At 45.1% G+C, this 19,536-nt stretch overlaps 1 protein-coding gene across 2 annotated transcripts in view; it reads right to left on the bottom strand.

Moving 5' to 3' along the window:
- Positions 1-17,293, bottom strand: part of NIPAL2 (NIPA like domain containing 2) — a 215,031-nt gene extending 197,738 nt beyond the window's left edge. For both annotated transcript variants that reach the window (XM_075316247.1, XM_075316248.1), the window contains exon 1: positions 17,076-17,293. In XM_075316247.1, coding sequence (XP_075172362.1) covers positions 17,076-17,171 — 96 coding nt within the window. In that variant the 5' untranslated portion in view covers positions 17,172-17,293. The remainder of the gene's footprint in view (positions 1-17,075) is intronic.
- Between the last annotated feature and the right edge of the window lie 2,243 nt (positions 17,294-19,536).

Here is a 19,536-nt window from a genome sequence, read left to right as displayed (position 1 = left end):
GGGGCTTGGCTCGTCTGCAACCAGGAGGAGCCCGTCCGTATATAGGGCCTTGGCTCACCTGCGACCAGAGAGCACGCCTGTTTATGGGGCCTTGGCTCACCACCACAAAGAGGGTACCTGGTCAGCACCAACTGTGGAGGCCGCCTCTACATCCTGCCAGAAGAGGCTGAAGGCGCGGATCCACCAGGCCAGGTATACCCTGAAAACCACCAGCCCATGTAAGCCGCCTCTACATCCTGCCAGAAGTGGCTGAAGTCGCGGCCAACGTGAAAGGGTTTTGGGTGGGTTAACGGACTTGTGGGTGGAGGGTGGTGATGTATGGTACCTGGTGCTTTTAAAAATGTTTTACATGTTTTAATGTTTTATGCATTTTAAAATGTTGTCTTGCAGCCCGAGGACGTGCTGGTGATAACTAAGGGGGAATGTGGCGCCCCTGACCTGGTCAGGCACCACTGAGTACTGCACCCATGCTGGGGACAGTACAATACAGGTAATCCAGAAGGCTGACTGGGGTGTGGTACACAGGCGCATAGTGATCAGGTCTCACACATGTACCCATGAGAGGACCCCTGGGGATCCCAGGAGGGGGCAAAGCCTATACCTCCACTGGAATAGTGGCAGGGGGTCAAAAGCCTCCATCTCCTCTCAAGGGGTGTGGTGGAGAGTCTGGTTGCTAGGTGGCGTAGGCAAGAACAGGAGAGGAGGGGCAGTGAGTCAGTTAGAGGAGAACTCCAGAGGGCTCAGTGAGGAGCAGACCTGTGGGGTTGATGCTGTCTAACAGCGCCCGCGCAGTGGCTACTGACGGGGGAGAACGGTCAACTAGGAGTGCTACCTGAAAGCCAGCTTCAGCTAGAGAGAAAGCACGGAGTGGGAAGTAAGGAGACTGCTAGAGAGCACCAGGCCCAACCGGGCGGCAGATCCCGAAGCGAAGATAGATCCAGCTTTCTTCTGCTAAACCTGCCGGTGTGGGGCTCTCAAAGCCCACACCACAATACCACAAAAGCCGCAGCCACGTAACCGCAGTGAGGGCCCATAGGTCACAGGAGGCAAGCAGCTGGAGTGGCCTGGTCCGGGGAACAAGCAAACGGCAAACAAAAGGGGGAGAGAGGCTGCAGCATCTTCCCTGGGTGACCCCCATAGGGACTCAAAGTCGGGGTCACCCCAAACCACCAAGGGCTAAGGAAGGCGAGTCAGTAGTCACCCTCATAAAGTCAGCCTGAAGGATACCCGGTTCCCATCTGGTTCATCCCAGCTACGCCCGGGCTACTCACCCTGCCATCAAATGTGAGTAAAGCCCTTGAAAGACAATTCTGCCTGTGTGGAGTTATTCTGCGCCTTGTGGTACTACAAACCTACACCGGGCCCTGGGGCTTGCCTCACTCTCAGGAGGCTATTCCAACTAACTGCACACACCATCAGCCCCAGGCGTCCCCTAACCTGCAGTGGCGGTCCCCACTGACCGCAATACTGAGAGTGGCGTCACGATCAAAACCGAAGATTTCCTACCTGTGACCAGCACCAGCTACGTGGAGTCCCTGAAGGTATGCACCGATACAGCACCGGCGGGGCTTCACATGTGCACCATGGGCAGCGATTTGCCCGTGACGCACAACCGATGGTGGCGGGTACGCTCGCTAGCGATATCGATAGTGATATTGCAGCGTGTAAAGTGCCCTTTAACCAATAGCTCAACTGATAATAATGCAGAGTGGCCTAACTGACCCTACCCCAGGGAATCACGAGAGCCTCGCTCTTTTGCTAAATGCAATGATACTCAATCGAGCATCGGAGTGCTCAGGTGCTTGGCCAAGTATCGCAGGTATGTGAAACAACGCACAGGCTTGCTTCACTGCATGAGGTGTGCAGGCACCCAGGGAGAACCATTTGAAGTCTCTGAATGGCTCTCATTGGTGTTAAAACAACGTTTTTAGATGTAGCGTGTCAAAAGAAAAAAAAAACGAAAAAAGAAAAAAACCTGACCACCCTCTCTCCCTCAAAAATGGTCAGCTTACGGCGGCTTGTATGTGGTCGGAGAGCTGAACTACCCAATCATTGACTTCCATTATACCTGTTAGTTGAGTTGATCTCTTTCGGAGCGTCTGACCTGCTTGGCTCAAGTAGCGAGCACCCAAGCTTTTTAGCGCTCACCCATCAATACTAAAGACCATAACAATGTACTAAATAAAAAAGACCAGATCTATGGAATGGTATTGCGGATTTAAAAAGAAAAAACAGCAACTAAAACTTTGCAAACTCAGGAAAGCAGCAGGGATAAAATAAGAGTAAAAACTGCACACTTTTGACCTGGTGACAGGTCCTCTTAAAACCACTTAACGCCACCTCCGGCAAAAGCTCGTCTCCGCTGCCTGTGCCATTATTTCTACACTTTTATTTCACATAATATGTATTGTATTTACATATTTCTTTGCATTCACCCCTCTTATTCTGCAGCGATCAGTACCATGGAAGATAATAGTGTTACAGAAATAATGATAAAGCCGCGAGTGATTATTCCAATGAGACTCTATACATCAGAACCATCAAAGCTAACCCTTCTAGACCGGTAAATTACTATGTGCTCTCCCAAATATCAGAAATACATTTCCTGTAATTAGGTGAACTGGAAAGTAGTTCTTTCAATTTACATCAAAGGAAGAAATAAAGAAATTTACATTTCTATGAAGAATCTTAAGTGTGAAATCTCTTCATGTGATAGAGAGGAGACATCTGCTTTGTTCACCTGTGATGGCGCAAAAACTGACTCGGAAATCCCAAATTCATCACAGAATGAAGAGAAGTCACCCACTTTTGTAACCCCTTCTTTACGTTCTTGCTTCCAATCCTGGCACAGATCTCATTTGGAAACCATGTAGCAAAGAAAAAACCATAGATGATCCAGGGAGGGAAGGAGATCCACCAGGAATAAGTAAAATCTAGCATTTTTTTTCTTCAATCTTAAAATATCCATTGCATATACATTCATCAGAAAAAAAACCTCCAAAAACTCTCTAAGGTGTGTGACAAGTTACAAATCAACGCGTTCCAGCTTACAAGCCTTATTCGTGAGACAAAAAATTACACTATTAGAGCAATATATAAGAAAGTCCAAAAATGAAGTCCTCTGAAAAGTTTTTAGAGTGCTTTCTGATGAATATATATGCAATAGATATTTTAAGATTGAAGAAATAAAACGCAAGATTTTACTTATTCCTGGTGGACTTCCTTCCCTCGCTGGATCATCTATGTTTTTTTTCCAGATTACATATGTGCTTTGCCTACAGTAATTGTTTAATAATGTTTGGTGTAGCTGTGGCGCCCCTGAGGCTTCAGTCGCCACAGGGTACTGCATCTCCCTTAAGATGTAATACTCATCCCGGGTAAGGAGAGGTTAATCGCTGGTGATTCTCACATTCACAACCACGCACAGTTAGGTGCCTTCCCACTGGGGGGGGGATGGCCTAGGGTAGACAGGGGGTTTGGCCATCACGAAACAAGGGACTTTCCCGGTCACTGGGACAGCCACCTGGGGGGCGGGCACCACTTGGGGAAAAGGGAAGGAGCATCTTCACACATAGTCAGTTAGCCCCGGGCACAGATGGGGTTGAAACGCACCTAGGAGCTCGGTTCAATCTTCTTCTACTCACATTTCTGGGAGTGCCATAGGACCTGTGGCTTGGCGCATACAGCTCAGGCTGGGTTCTCTACAGCTACACGGGATTCCAGGGTCTGCGGCGAGTACAGGAAACACCCGCAACCCATTCCATATTCCACCTACACTGGGATAGGAGGGACCATGACTAGAAAGGACTCACAGTGGGAACACTGGCAGTGACCTCAAATTGCTCGGGATCGGCTGGGGCCCATCACAGCGGTGGCCAGTGCTTCGGAAGCGGCAACTGGGTTACTTAAAGAACTGTGAGTAAAACACCTGGAACCCGGAGAGACTGTGTCCACCTGTCTTTGCTGGCGCCCCGCGCTTCAGCGCCCGCCATTACTACTCCCCTCATCATCCTCCCCGAGGCCCGCTCCACCTGTGGGGAGCAGAAACACCTTAACTGATGCTACCATCCGCCGCGGAAGACAGCGACAGCTAATTCCTGGCCACATACCGCAGGTGGCGTCACGAAAACAACCTCCACCATCATCCTTCACCACCCCCCTCCTTTATTCTACACCTTGGGGCCACGAAACCAGGCAGAAAGGGCCACCCAGTGACATCCCTAGACCCAACTTCATCAAGCCCGGCAACGAGTAATTTAACCCCTTGCCCCGTGCGTGCTACATAGCCACCAAAACGCTTCAGAAATCCAGCAAAAAAAAAAAAAAATCAGCAAAAGTAAAGAAATAACATTTTTTTGCAGAATTTTTTCACTTTCTCATGGCTTTCCATGGGTAAAATAAAAACCTTTAAAAAAAAAAAAAAAAACTGAAAGAATTGAGATGCTACAATTTAAAAAACAAAATGAAAAAACGCTGCAATTCTCAAATTCAGACAGAAAAAAAAAAATAGGTGGGACCATGAAACTGCTGAAATCTCATAGCTTTAGCTAATACTCCAAAAGGCAGCTTTAATTTGCATTAAAAAATTACAGCAAACAAATGCTGCATGTGAACATGGCTTTAAATTACTCAGTTTTCATCAATTAAAGGGTTTGCTCACATTTGCGTATACAACAAACGAGAGACATGCAAGGGGAAAAAAAATGCATTGCACTCGGGTCAATGCTATTCAATGAGTCAGTGCTGAACTGAAAAATTTTTCTCCTCAGCTGTAAAGGGGAGGAAAGAAAAAAAAAAAAAAAAAAAAAAAAAAATCGCAGCATGTTGCTAGTGGACACGTAAAATGGCTGAGACTCGCCAATACAAGTCAATGAGTGCCAGAAAAAAACAAACGGAAGTCGCATAGACCATCTGTGTGCTGTTCGGTTGTTATGGATACATTACCATTCTGTAACGTTCTGTTAACCCCTTAACAACCACCGATACGCATACAAACTGCGGTCATTAAGAGACTTTATACCCTCATCGCCGTTTTAAAACGGCAATCGGGAATAAGTAAATAGAGCCCCCCCACGGCTGACAACTTCGGGCATCGGCCTCCACTGTTCTTAGAACAAATCGGAACCGACTAACCCCTTTAATACTGGTGTCAACTGCAACAGCAATATCCAAGAGGTTAAAAGGGGGGTTAAAAAGACCCCCTTTGGCCGGATTGGCCTGCTGCAATCGAAATCGTGGATGATAATCGTTGCCATAGTACTCTGAGGTCATCTGATGACCCAGGCTACGATGGCCTGTTGGATCCTGCTATAAGCATGGTCTAACAGGCACAGTCAGTGAGCAACTGACAGGTCTCATGTGCTGCAGTACAGGAGATCAGCGATCAAAGTAAAAAATATTCATAAAAAGAAAATCCAAGTCCAGTTTTCCAGTTTGGATTACAAAGTTACAGCAAATGCCACACCCCCTACGATGCATCACAGGGAATGTGGCGTGTGCTGTAATTTTGTAATTTTAACAGTTAGGGAAGGCAGGACTTGCATTTTTACACATTTTGGCGAATCGGATCCATGCTCCTAACAATGGGCTTGTCAAAATGCAGTGAGCTGGACTTTGTCTTATTAAAAAATATTCATGTCTCACAGTGGGACTAAGTGAAAAAGTTAAATTACCGTATGTAAAAAAGAAAAACACAAAATATAAAAATCACGAAAGTCCGTTTCACCACTAAAAACGCAGCTTACGTTAAAACAAAAATAAAACAAACAAAAAAAAAAAGTATACATAACTGGTATTGCTGCGGCCGGAACAACCTGGGCAATAAAACTGTCATGTTATTTATTCTATATGTCAAACACCATAAAAAAATAATAAAAAGCATGCCAAAAGTGTTGCTTTTTTATCATACTAAAACACACACAAAAAAAAAAAAAAATTGAATAAAAAGCAATCAAAAAGTCATAAGTAAAAAGAAATGGTAGAAATAAAAAACTGCAAACTGTCCCACAAAAATTAACTAACGTGCCTCATTAAGAAAAAAAAAAAGTGAACAACTCTACAGCTCTCAGAATATGAAAAAACCAAGGAGAAAAATTGTATGAAAAATACCCTGAATATAAATAAATAAATTGCAAGTGCTTAATAACAGGGTACTTAGTGTATACATTTTTGCAAAAAGGTAAAAAGCTGTCTCACCTCGTCACGGTGTACCCATCTGAGACAGTCCCTAACCTACTGAAGTTAAAAACATTATCAATACCTGACTTGTGTCATGTCAGAACTCCAATATGGATGGTGGCAAGTGGTTAGCTGTGTCCCAGATAAAATTGAATAAAAAGCAATCAAAAAGTCATAAGTAAAAAGAAATGGTAGAAATAAAAAACTGCAAACTGTCCCACAAAAATTAACTAACGTGCCTCATTAAGAAAAAAAAAAAGTGAACAACTCTACAGCTCTCAGAATATGGAAGTAGAAAAATAAATAATTTTTTCTAAAATATTCTTTTTGGTGTGTAAAAGCAGCAAAGCTTAAAAAAGGCAAAATGTCTGTTATTGCTGTAACTATACTGACCTGAAAAATAGATTGGTCTCATCACTTTTACCGCACGGTGAACTGCACGCAAAAATAAATAAATAAATAAAAACAAATTACTGAATTACTGGTTTTTATTCATTCGGTGTCTGAAAATTCAGAAAAAAAAAAATAATAAATAAATATGTTGTATATCCCAACATAGTACCCCAAAATAACTATTATAGTACTGCTGTCCATCTATTCATTCTACCTCCCTAAAATCAGGAAAAGCTTTGGTTCACATTTATCCTGCGCTCCCCGCTGAGCACTTACGTTGGGCTTTCCGAGTACATACCAAAAACCGGGATTCAGACAAAATCCCTGACTGAACCACTCACTGTAATAAGGCAGATAGAGACACTTTGCACTCCATCTAGTCTCTGTTCCGGCCCAACAATGTCCCATCATTTTAGGCATCTTTTTAGCGGACAAGTGTGGACAACCACAGTTCTGTGGAAGCCTAAAAAATATGGATACCACTGGAACAGATGCCAAATGGAGTCCAATCATGTCTTCATCTGCCTCATTATAGTGACTGGGGTTTAGTCTGAACCACATTCTTGGGGGATTTACATATAAACCACGACAAAGTTCTCAGCATAGAACAGAAGAACGTGGTCCCAGCCTTATACTGAAAGAAATCAAAAACATTCTTTACAACAAAATGTTACCTATAAAACCCCTAACTTATCCAGCAAAAAAAAAAAAAAAAACAAAACAGCCCCCACTCAGGTTTATCTGTCACTGGAAATATTGGGGGCTCCCACGTTACTGGCAGAACAGACTCTAGAAAACCAACAGCTCCCACCCCCAAATAAAATCCAGGGAAATCTGGGCTCCCAAATCCAAAATACCCACCTCCTTCTGAACCCCACTGTGCCTAAACTGCCATAAGTGACCGTATGTGGCATTATTGTAGTAGGGAGAGCGCACTTAATTTATGGGGGGCATGTTGCCGGAACCACAAGCTGGGCATAATGTATAGGTACTAGGCTGGCATATTTGCAATTCTCCAGAAAAGAAAAGTATGGCATGGATTTTACAAAATAGTCACTGCAGCCATAGCTGTATTCATTAAGAGGTGCAATTTGTACAGTGGGGTCACTTTTGGGGCTTTTTTGCTTTGCTGGCACCTTTTGGGCTATACATGCAACACGATATCCAAATGTGCATTCCAAAAATTAAATAGCGCGCTTTTCTTTCGGAGTTTTGCATGTGCTCAAACATTAATTTTTGACCAAAATTTATAACAAACTATGGGGTCAATTTTTTCCTGTTACCCTTTATGTAAATTATAAACTTGGTGCTAAAACTATTTTAGCGGAAAAAAAAATTGGTGTTTTCACATCTAAATTGTATAGTTTTGTGAATCACTGGTAGGATAAAAATGCTTAGTACACCCGTAGATGAACTCTTTGAGTGGTCTAGTTTCCAAATTTGGGGTCACTTGTGGGGGATTCTGCTTTTTTGGCTTGTTAGGGGCTTTGCAAATGCGACGTTATTCGCAATTTATTCCAGATAAATTTATGTTAAAAAAAAATCAAATTATGCTCTTTCCTTTCTGAGCCATGCAATATTCCCAAACAGCAGTTATTGACCATATATATGGTTGTTAACATCATTTTCAGGAGAAATTGCCTAACATATATGGGGTCCATTTTCTACTATTATCTATTGTGAAAATTACAAATTAGGGGATAAAACAACATTTTAGAAGAAAAAAAATAAATGTAATTCTCGTTTTCACATCCACATATGAAAAATTTCTGTGAAGAACCTATAGTTTAAAAATGCTGCCGATAACTCGAGATGAATTACTTGATGGTGTATAGTTTCCAAAATGGGGTCACTTGTGGGGGGGTTCTGCTGTTTGTGCACCTTAGCCCTGCAAATGCAACAAGCCAAATTTGTGTTCCAAAATTCAAATGGTGCTACTTCCCTTCCAAGCTCTCCCGTCTGACCACATGTGGGGTATCCGCTCAGAAGAAACTGGGTAACAAATTGTGGTGTCTATTTTTGTATTCTCTCCATTGTAAAAGTGAAAAAAAAAAATGGGACTAAAGCAACATTTTAGAGGATAACTTAATTTTTATTTTCATTCAATTTTGCATTAATTCCGGTGTAGCACGTTAAATGTCCTGACAGTAGTTTTGATATTTTTGAGGGGTGTGGTTTTTAAAATAGTATCACTTTAGGGGAGTTTTCAATATATTGGCTCATCAAAGTCCATTTCAATCTGAATAGGTCCCTAAAGAAACAAGTTTTGTAAAATTTCTGAATATTAGAAAAATTGCTGCTACAGTACATTTTTAAACCTTTTTAACATTTTAATAAAATAAAATGACATTTGAAAAATGATGCAGATGTAAAATAGACATATGGAAAATGTTATTTATTAATTATATTGGAAAACATGACTAACTTGTTTAAGGATATAAATATTAAAACTTTGGAAATGGCAAAATTTTAAAATTCTGATATGTTCCCAAATAAACAAAAAAAATGATAGACCTACATTTACTACTAACAAAACACAATGTGTCCCCACCAAAAAAAAAACAATTTCAGAACCAAAAGGGATTTGTTGAAGAATTTTGGCGTTATTACTACATACGGTAAATTGTCCCTAGTCATATATTAAAAAAAATTGGCCTGGTCATTAAGGTCAAAATTGGCTTGGTCACTAAGGGTTTTCTTTCTTACTGGATAAGTTTCAAAAGAAGATAAATAGCAATCAGTTGACGGATCCAATTCCCATAGACTCCCATGTTAAAAAAACAAAAAACAAAAAAACAAAACACGGATCTTGCAAAAAATTTTTTTTTTTCAAAATGGAAAAAAAAGTTGTGTTTGCATTCGGTCATTCACTCATACCCATGAACCCCTCCCTATCGCACCTGGTGTATATAAAATAACACGACTGCCTGTCACTTGGTTAATGTCCCCAGCAGCCTCTGTATTAAGTATTATACACACAAACCTGAGGCAGCTACAACAATGGTGCCCCCAGTACATTGATTAGCTGTTTATTTTCATGTAATAGGTCTGGCCCAGAAGGAAACACCACATCCTTACGAATACCCTTGGCTGCAATGCACCAGCAGAGGGGTGAGGTATTAGTATCTCATAATTGATACCCCTACAGGACCTACACCTGTGAGTTACCTTGGCCTGTAAGGGAAGCCATTATTCCCCACTTGTGACTTCCCACCCAAAGGACATTACCTATCAATCAGACCTATACCTTCACCACTGACCTGGCCACATGACATCTTACTTGACCTAGTCCCACCAAACCACCTAGGCTTGCTCGATACTGTCCCTCAAACCCAGTAGCCAAAAATCACTGCAAATGGCATGGAGATGAACACTGTACAACCTTAAATGATCCACCGATAGTATCTACCACTCCTTGGGTCTCAACATTATGCCGCCATTCCAAAAATAGCCAAGGACTTATTAACTTAAATTTTGGCTTCATTAATACACTCCACCGACCTCATGTACCGCTATGTAAGTAGCGCTAGGATGTCTGATCAGATAATGATAATCCCTAGATAGGAAGACCACAACCTCAATAGGAAAAACTTTATATTTCGAATCAACTCTCAAAAAGATCTCACTCCAATATCATAGTCTCCTACATTTAACACCAGCACATTCTGTGGTCAATACACTCTGCAATAGTAAGAGAATTACAATAAAACCATCCCCATGTCATACTGCGTATTCTGGGCCATTTAATCAATGCCAAGAACATAGCCTACTCAAGTTGTTGGCCATCAGGATCCAAATTAACCATGCACCTACAGTGACTCAAACCACTTACCACATAATACCCCCAAAAGCCATCCATGAGTCAAACAACCATTTAGAAACCCGAACAGTCCTTTAAAAAGCCACCAGATAAGAGCAAACCTAAGAAAGAAAACGGGATGATTCCCAGCGCCTTGTACGCCAAACCACCTTGTCTCCCAAACGCTAGCACAGAGACTCAGTCGCCACCCAGATACAAAAATAATGTGATCCATACTCTCCAGACTTCTCCCCTAAATGCAACAAACATTCCTTCAAACTGCAATACACTGATATTTTGAAACTGCACCCGCTCTTTCTCAACTATGTCCCTCTTATATGTACCGGAGACCAAAACTGTGCATCGCATTCTAAGTGTGGTCGCACTAGTGACTTGTATAGGGGTAAATCTATGTTCTTCTCAACAGTTTGAAATCCTTCAAATATCTAAAGGTGGCTCATGCTCAAAAACACTTCAATGTGGCCAAATTACAACAATTCTGCAAAGATGAGTGGGCCAAAATCCCTCAAAAACATTGCAAAAGATCATTGCCAGTTATTGCAAACGCTTGATTGCAGTTGTTTCTGCTAAGGGTGGTCCAACCAGTTATTGGGTTTAGGGAGAAATCATTTTTTCACACAGGACCCTGTAAGTTTGGATTTCTTTTTCCCTTAATAATAAAGACCTTCATTTATAAACTGTATTTTATGTTCTCTTGTGTTATCTTTGTCTAATATTTAAATTAGTTTGGGGATATCTGAAACCAGGAAGAGAGCAAACAATGTGTGTGCGCATAATTAAAAAAAAAATAAATATATATATATATATATATATATATATATATATATATATATATATATATATATATATATATATATATATATATATACTAGAATGTGGCCCAATTCTACCCATCGGGTATTCTAGAATTTACGTATTGTGTAGTTCATGTATGATTTTTGTTATAGCTATAGATATAGATTATATATATATATATATATATATATATATATATATATATATATATATATATATATATATATATATATATATATATATATATATATATATATATATATATATATATATATAGATGTTGTTGTGTGTAGTTACCAAGTGTTTGTGTAGGGCGCTGTACATGTTCTGGGTGTTGTCTGGGTGTGGCGGGGGGTGAGAGCGGTGTTGTATGTGTGTTGCGTGTGTTGCGTTGTTTGTGGAGCGCTGTGTGTCTGTAGCATTGTGCGTGTGTGTGTTGCGTGGTTTGTGTGTGTTTTGGGGGAAGGTATGTTTTGTGCAGTGTGTGTGTTGCGCGGTATGTGCGTATATTTATGTATGCCGCGGTGTTTGTGTGTTGGGTGTTGTGTGTGTGCAGCGTTGTCTGTGTGTGTGGGTGTCTGTGTAGGGCGGTGTTTGTGTTTCCCAGTGTGTGTGTGTTGTGCAGTGCGCGTGTGTGTGTGTTGGGGGGAGGTGTGCACCTCCCATCGTGCTCCATCCCCCATCCTGCGCACCCCCCATCGTGCTCCATCCCCCATCCTGCGCACCCCCCATCGTGCTCCATCCTCCAAGCTGCGCACCCCCCATCGTGCTCCATCCCCCATCGTGCTCCATTCCCTATGCTGCGCATTCCCCATCGTACTCCATCCCCCATGCTGCGCACTCCCAAACGTGCGCCATCCGCCATGCTGCGCACTCCCAAACGTGCTCCATCCGCCATGCTGCGCACTCCCAAACGTGCTCCATCCGCCATGCTGCGCACTCCCAAACGTGCTCCATCCGCCATGCTGCGCACTCCCAAACGTGCTCCATCCGCCATGCTGCGCACTCCCAAACGTGCTCCATCCCCCATGCTGCGCACTCCCAAACGTGCTCCATCCCCCATGCTGCGCACTCCCCATCGTGCTCCATCCGCCATGCTGCGCACTCCCAAACGTGCTCCATCCGCCATGCTGCGCACTCCCAAACGTGCTCCATCCGCCATGCTGCGCACTCCCAAACGTGCTCCATCCGCCATGCTGCGCACTCCCAAACGTGCTCCATCCGCCATGCTGCGCACTCCCAAACGTGCTCCATCCGCCATGCTGCGCACTCCCAAACGTGCTCCATCCGCCATGCTGCGCACTCCCAAACGTGCTCCATCCGCCATGCTGCGCACTCCCAAACGTGCTCCATCCGCCATGCTGCGCACTCCCAAACGTGCTCCATCCGCCATGCTGCGCACTCCCAAACGTGCTCCATCCGCCATGCTGCGCACTCCCAAACGTGCTCCATCCGCCATGCTGCGCACTCCCAAACGTGCTCCATCCGCCATGCTGCGCACTCCCAAACGTGCTCCATCCGCCATGCTGCGCACTCCCAAACGTGCTCCATCCGCCATGCTGAGCACTCCCAAACGTGCTCCATCCGCCATGCTGAGCACTCCCAAACGTGCTCCATCCGCCATGCTGCGCACTCCCAAACGTGCTCCATCCGCCATGCTGCGCACTCCCAAACGTGCTCCATCCGCCATGCTGCGCACTCCCAAACGTGCTCCATCCGCCATGCTGCGCACCCCCCATAGTGCTCCATCCCCCATGCTGCCCGCAGCATCAGCCTCTGTGCCCGCAGCATCAGCCTCTGTGCCCGCAGCATCAGCCTTTTCTGTCCCTAGCATCAGCCTCTCTCCTCCCAGCCTACCCCAGCCTCAGCTCCATCCGCCATGCTGCGCACCCCCCATAGTGCTCAATCCCCCATGCTGCCCGCAGCATCAGCCTCTGTGCCCGCAGCATCAGCCTCTGTGCCCGCAGCATCAGCCTCTGTGCCCGCAGCATCAGCCTCTCTCCTCCCAGCCTATCCCAGCCTCAGCCTCCCCCAACATCAGCCTCTCTTCTCTCAGCCTCCCCCCTCCCAGCCTTCCCCAGGATCAGCCTCTCTCCTCCCAGCCTCCTCCAGCACACCGTGCTCTTCTGCCGACACTCACAGATCCGATCGTATACACTCACACCCACCCACCCGATCGCATACACTCACACCCACCCACCCGATCGCATACACTCACACTCACCCGATCGCATACACTCACACACACACACCCGATCGCATACACTCACACACACCCGATCGCATACACTCACGCACACACACACTGACGATATTACACATACGCGCTCACACTCACAACATCCGGAGATACCACATGCTTCTGGTCATGTGATCCTCCGGCAGGTCCTGGAAGCTCACAGCACAGGATCGCCGCCGAGAAGCAAGCAATATCCCAGGATGTTGTGAGTGTGTGGATGTGATGTGTGAGGTGTGTGTGAGAGTGAGTGTGATCTGATGTGTGTGTGTGTACTCACCTGTGAGTCGGAGCTCCGTGTCAGTTGGGCCAGAGCGAGCGTGCATTGCGTGAGGGGGGCGGGGCCTGCAGAGAGCCGGGGCGAGAGGCCAATCCGTGGGGGGGGCGGGGCCATGGCGAGCCCAGCGGCCAATCAGCTTTGTGTCACCGTAACACAATTTTGGAGCATGACAGACAGACAGACAGACAGACAGAATAAGGCAATTATATATATAGATATATATACACACACACACACACACACACACACACACACACATACATAATATAATTTTTTCATAATATAATGATTAATATGATTAATATATATTATATATAATATATATATTCCATTTGAACTGTGCAAAGTGGCTGTTGTTTTTTAAGAATGGGATGTTATCTACCTTGGACAACTGTGTTAAGTTTTCGAAATAATTGGATCTTCTGCGGAGGCCACTTTTGCACTTCTGGTTAGTGTCACATGTACTTTAGCCACTCGCTTCCCTTATGTTTCTGTTGCCAAAAGCCATTATCCTATTAATGATAATTGGATCATAGACAAGTAACTGCAACCAACAGAGGACATAAATGTAATTATTTATGAAAGCAGTAGGGTTTACTGACATACTGTTCACATGCGGCCTGTTGCCTTTCCCTTTTTGGGCTAAAATAATGTACAATATAAAATTATACTATGGTACTGTGTTAGCCATAAAAAAAATAAAATAAAAAATATATCGATGTAAATACTTTTTATGACAAAGTATTACAAAAGTATTCTAGGAAGTGACACCTCGTCAGGCAAATGGGGTAAAATAAAAATGCAAGGAGAAAGTAACTACAAAACTGATCTCACAGTTTTATATGGGGATAGTTATCTGTCTATTGGCATTGCTTGCCATGTCGGCTATACAGACTATGGCAAAAAAAGAAAAACGACTGATCACAATCGACATTAGAACAAATCCCAACTAGAACCCCATACCTACTAGGCTGGACTCACACGAGCGTATGGCATCCGATGCGATATGCTAATGACCCCCGGCTCAGGCTCTGCTGCAAGCCTGAGCCTAGTGTCATGCGACTGTAACCCGATCTTGCGATCGAGTCACAGGTGTGAAGCTGAGGGCGGGCGCTGCAGAGAAGAGGGAGGGGTTAATCCTCCCATCTCCTCCACTGGTCAGCCTGTGCATATATCGGATTGCACTGGGATAACATCTGAGTGCAGTCCGATGTAGCTCTCACATCGATTCACTTGAATGGGTGCGAGAGATACGGCTGTAGCAGAAAATCGCAGCATACTGCAGATTTTCTCGCATACAGAATCTGGATGCGATAAGAGCTGCCCAACAGCTCGCCCTCATTGCCTAACATTGGTCAGAGTGCAATGCAAGATTTTCTCGCATTGCACTCGTCCGATTTTCACGCTCGTGTGAGCGTACCCTTAGACTGATTGTTTGGCCACCTAATCGATGCGCCAATGCGCCAATTGTGGGGCAGCTGCGAGCTGCTATTTTTGGACTGGAGAGGGCCCAATAACCATGGACATTCCCAGCTTGAGAGTACCAGTCTTCAGCTGTTTTATCTGCGCTGGTTATCAAAAATGGGCAGAAGCCGACATCGTTTTAATTTATTTCAACAAATTTAAAAAATAACGGTGAAGAGGAGCCTGTATTTTTGATAACCAGCCATGATAAAGCACTCAGCCGAGGGCTGCAGCCTTCTGCTGTCTACCTTTGTCTGCGCTGGTTGTCACAATTAGGAGGGGGACTGCATGTCATTTTTTTTCACTGCACCTGCCAATCACAGTAATGTTAGTAGCAAAGATGGCAACAAGATTATTGTGATTGGCAGAAAATCCCTGCATGTTTAATGGCTGAAAATCAGGTGCCAAACATGTGGGGAGGGGAACTGAAACTCACCCAAATACTCGACGCATAACCAATATCCTGAATACATGCGAGTAACGAAAAGTGCAGAATATATTCGCTCAACACTGTTTATAAGGGGTATGTGCGGTATCCAAAAAAACCAGATGCCCCATGTACTGGTAACACGGACATGTGAAGAAGGCCTAATGTATATAGTGGGGGTCCTGGAAAACTGATCATCAGGGGAGATGTTGATTGCGCATGTGCGATTTCAGACAGATAAGCTGCCGGTGGATATGTCAGTTGGTAGATTTTTAATAGCGAATATAGGAAGCCCTCAGCCAAATGACCACTTCAATGTATGGGTGAACCTTCTGAACCAACCATCATTCGGCTGACTGCCATCTAATGTGTGCAGCCGGCTTTAAAGGGAATCTGTCACCAGGTTTTTGCTTCCCCATTTGAGAGCAGCATAATGTAGAGACAGAGACCCTGATTCCAGCGATGTGTCACTTACTGAGCTGTTTGCTGTCATTTTGATAAAAATCAATGTTTTCTCTGCTGCAGATGTAGCAGTTATACAGAGTTCATGAATATGCTGGACTACCTGCAGCACGCCAAGTAGTCCTGTAATGATAATCTACTGCTGATTAATCAGTGATTTTCATCAAAACAACACTAAATAGCCCAGTAAGTGACATCGCTGGAATCAGGATCTCTGCCCCTACGTTATGCTGCTCTCAGATTAGGTGGCAAAAACCGGCTGAAAGATTCCCTTTAACATAGAAACTTCTGAGCTGTTGGACCTTGGTAAATCTGAGTTTCTCCTTTTATTAAAAATGTGATTAAACACAAACCGGCTTCCAAAGCTCAGACCAGTGTGTAGGGCAGGCCCCTATCTGCAGGACAATGGGCTCTTGTGCGCCTCCAGATAACATGGAAATTAAATGATCCCCAGGCCCTGGTAATAAAATAAGGCCATCCACAAATGCCTTTTGTCTTCTCCTTAACCCCATCACTGCTAGCCCTTAGCACAATGTATAGGAAACAGGATTTAAAATAATAATGAATGGGACGACAGGAGCAAGCACCACTTTAACAATGACATCTTGTGTGCTATGAGCGGAGCCTGTCGGAGCATCTCACATAGGCCCAAGTAACCTGTAGCTGTCCAAATCCTAGGAGACTACAATGGGGTATATAAAAGCGAAAAAAAAAAAAAAAAAAAAAATGAATAAAGCCGGTGACCTTACCGGATGATCTTTGAGTGACCAAATAATTCTGGGGATTGTACCTGAATGATACTGGTGTACTGACGTATAATTCACGCCTGCGGAATCCTATTCTTTGCCATATTTCAGTTTATTTTTACGTTGCTAGTGATGTAAGTTGTTAGTTACTGATCACAATGCAAATAATTAAAACACTGCAGAAAAATAAAAGTTCTCTAAAAGTTTATAAATAGAATAATTTTATTATATAAAAATATTATGATGCAGAATAGGCACCCCGGGGTGTCACTTACCTTATGTGAATCACTCCACGCACTCGTTACGCCCGTGCTATTTTCAGGAGTGTCTGCCAATGTAAGGTTTGCAGGCAGGGAAGCCATTGATTCCATATTGCCCACTTTCCCTTAGAGAGGGATATAGGGCCAGACTGATTGGCACTTCATAGAAAGTTGGCATCAGTTTCTGTAGGGCTGACACCAGACCCTGCAGGGTGTGGATGATCACAGCTGGTGCACAGTGACACTGGCTTTGTTGGCAAGCTGAAATTCCCAGTGTGCAATCACTTCCTACTCCAGAGGGTGTGTGAGGCATCTCAGTCCACACCCCTTGTTCACAGCAGCTTTGCAAACAGCACTTGTCATCTGAGTCTGCTGCAAAAGGACACAAGTGAATAATGATCAGTGAGTGTGACAATCCACATGTCTGTGCTGCGCTCTCATACATATGCTACAAGTGAGAAAGACTCAGGACTTACAACTCCATGAGCAGCTACAGTCCCCGCTTCTCAATATCCTTGGCTGAATGCTTACACCTCAATTTGCTGCATTTTTTAATGAAGTTTTTATTGCCCTTTTTCCCTTTATATATGTGACGCCCTGGACTAGCCAGGTAGTCACAGGTAGACCCCCTGCACAAACACCAGCCCCTAATAAGGTGACAGCAGCCAACCTACAAAACCCTTGTCACCTCGCTCAGTGTTCAATGGTCACACCAGGGGGCGGAGCCAGGCGGTTGGCCGCGCCCACCGAGGAGTCCAGAGGGCCTGAGACAGGAAACAAACAGAAGTAGTTCGTGAGTGCAGTGAGTAGAGTACAGTGGAGTTGAAGTTCAAGTGCAGCAGGCCTGTGGCGTCAGGTCTGCAGCGACAACACTGACCGATGCCAGGGTCGTAGCCCTGGTACCGTGGCAAGGAGGCAGACGGTGGTTGCCGCCTGCAGGAGCCAGTAAGACGGCTGGTGGAACCGTAAGGGACCGGGACAGGGTAGTGGCCCGCCGGTACCGAATCGGGGAACCAACTGGAAACCAGAGCACCAGGAGGGGTACTCAGACCCAGAACGAGGTCCAGAAGCCACTGGACCACGTCGAATTCACTGATTGAGGTCTGGACCTTAGGTTCTTTCCCGTCCCAAGACCCAAAAGATGACAACGGCCTACCGAGGGGGATAGAAAGGCACCGCACAGGCAGAGAGATCCCACGGACCAGCGCCTGCGGGCAAATGGGTTCCCCGACACACATCAAGCCGGGGAGCGGACTACCGTTGCTGAAGCATAGGCAGTCAAGTTCTACCACAGAGGTACAGGAGAAAGGCGGGAACCACCAACCTGAGAAAGGGGCACAGCGCAGCCGGCTGCGGGCACTGACCACCATCCTTTTTGGTTTACCAGAGATTCCGATGTATCTGTCATAGTGAGTACAACAGTGCCCTCGGGCCGCGCACCGCACCACACCATCTTGCCCGCACTTCACAACCACCGGGCCCCTGGACCATCACCCCCTGCCCACGGAGGGGTCAACGCCAGGCTGCATAACTCCGTCCCCGGAAGCCTAGTTAACGGCAGCGGTGGTGTCCACACTCACCAAAACCCGTGGGAGGCGTCACGAACTTACACCCCTAAACTTCACGGCCTCGGCCGTGAACCTTCCCCACCGAAATCCCTACACGTAGCGCCAACTCCCCTTCAGAGCGACGTGACCCCTGGGTCTGGGAGGAGCTCGAGCCACCCACCGACGAGCACGGATCTGAGCGGATCGGCAGCCGGCCAAGCCCCGGGGCGGTACACATCCTCTGCTTTCTTTATACTGTATAATTTTTTTTGGTTTTTCAAAATTCATCATGCTGTAGAAATTATTCCCCCCTTCTGTCATATACTACAATATAGGAATTCAAGTCCACATTCCCACAATCAGCTTTTCGTGAGTTTTTGCTCTTGCAGATTTTCTGGACCTATTAAGTAAATCAGATTACTTGTGTTTTTTTACATGTATTTTTATTTCATTTTTGATATTGTGTTTTTTTGTCTCTCTTTGGTAGTCTATGTCTTAAGGCCCCGTTACACGCAACGACATTTATAACGATATGTCGTCGGGGTCACGGAATTCGTGATGCACATCCGGCGTCGTTAGCAACGTCGTTGCGTGTAACAGCTAGGAGGGAGTGTTAACGATCAAAAATACTCACCTAATCGTTCACCGTTGACACGTCGTTCATTTTCAAAATCTCGTTGGTCGTTGTGGATGCAGGTTGTTCGTCGTTCCTGAGGCAGCACACATCGCTACGTGTGACACCCCGGGAACGACGAACAACAGCTTACCTGCAACAAGGTGGGTGTTTCGATAATGCGGCTGGTCTCCGCCCCTCCACTTCTATTGGCCGACCGCTGTGTGACGTCGCTCTGACGGCGCACGAACCTAAGTATGTGTGACAGGTGTTAGCGATATTGTGCGCCACGGGCAGCGATTTTCCCGTGACGCAC

The sequence above is a fragment of the Anomaloglossus baeobatrachus genome, chromosome 6 (assembly GCF_048569485.1).
Source record: "Anomaloglossus baeobatrachus isolate aAnoBae1 chromosome 6, aAnoBae1.hap1, whole genome shotgun sequence".
Lineage (NCBI taxonomy): Eukaryota > Metazoa > Chordata > Amphibia > Anura > Aromobatidae > Anomaloglossus > Anomaloglossus baeobatrachus.
Note: the sequence above shows the minus strand (reverse complement) of the source record. Positions and strands in the feature narration are given on the sequence as shown.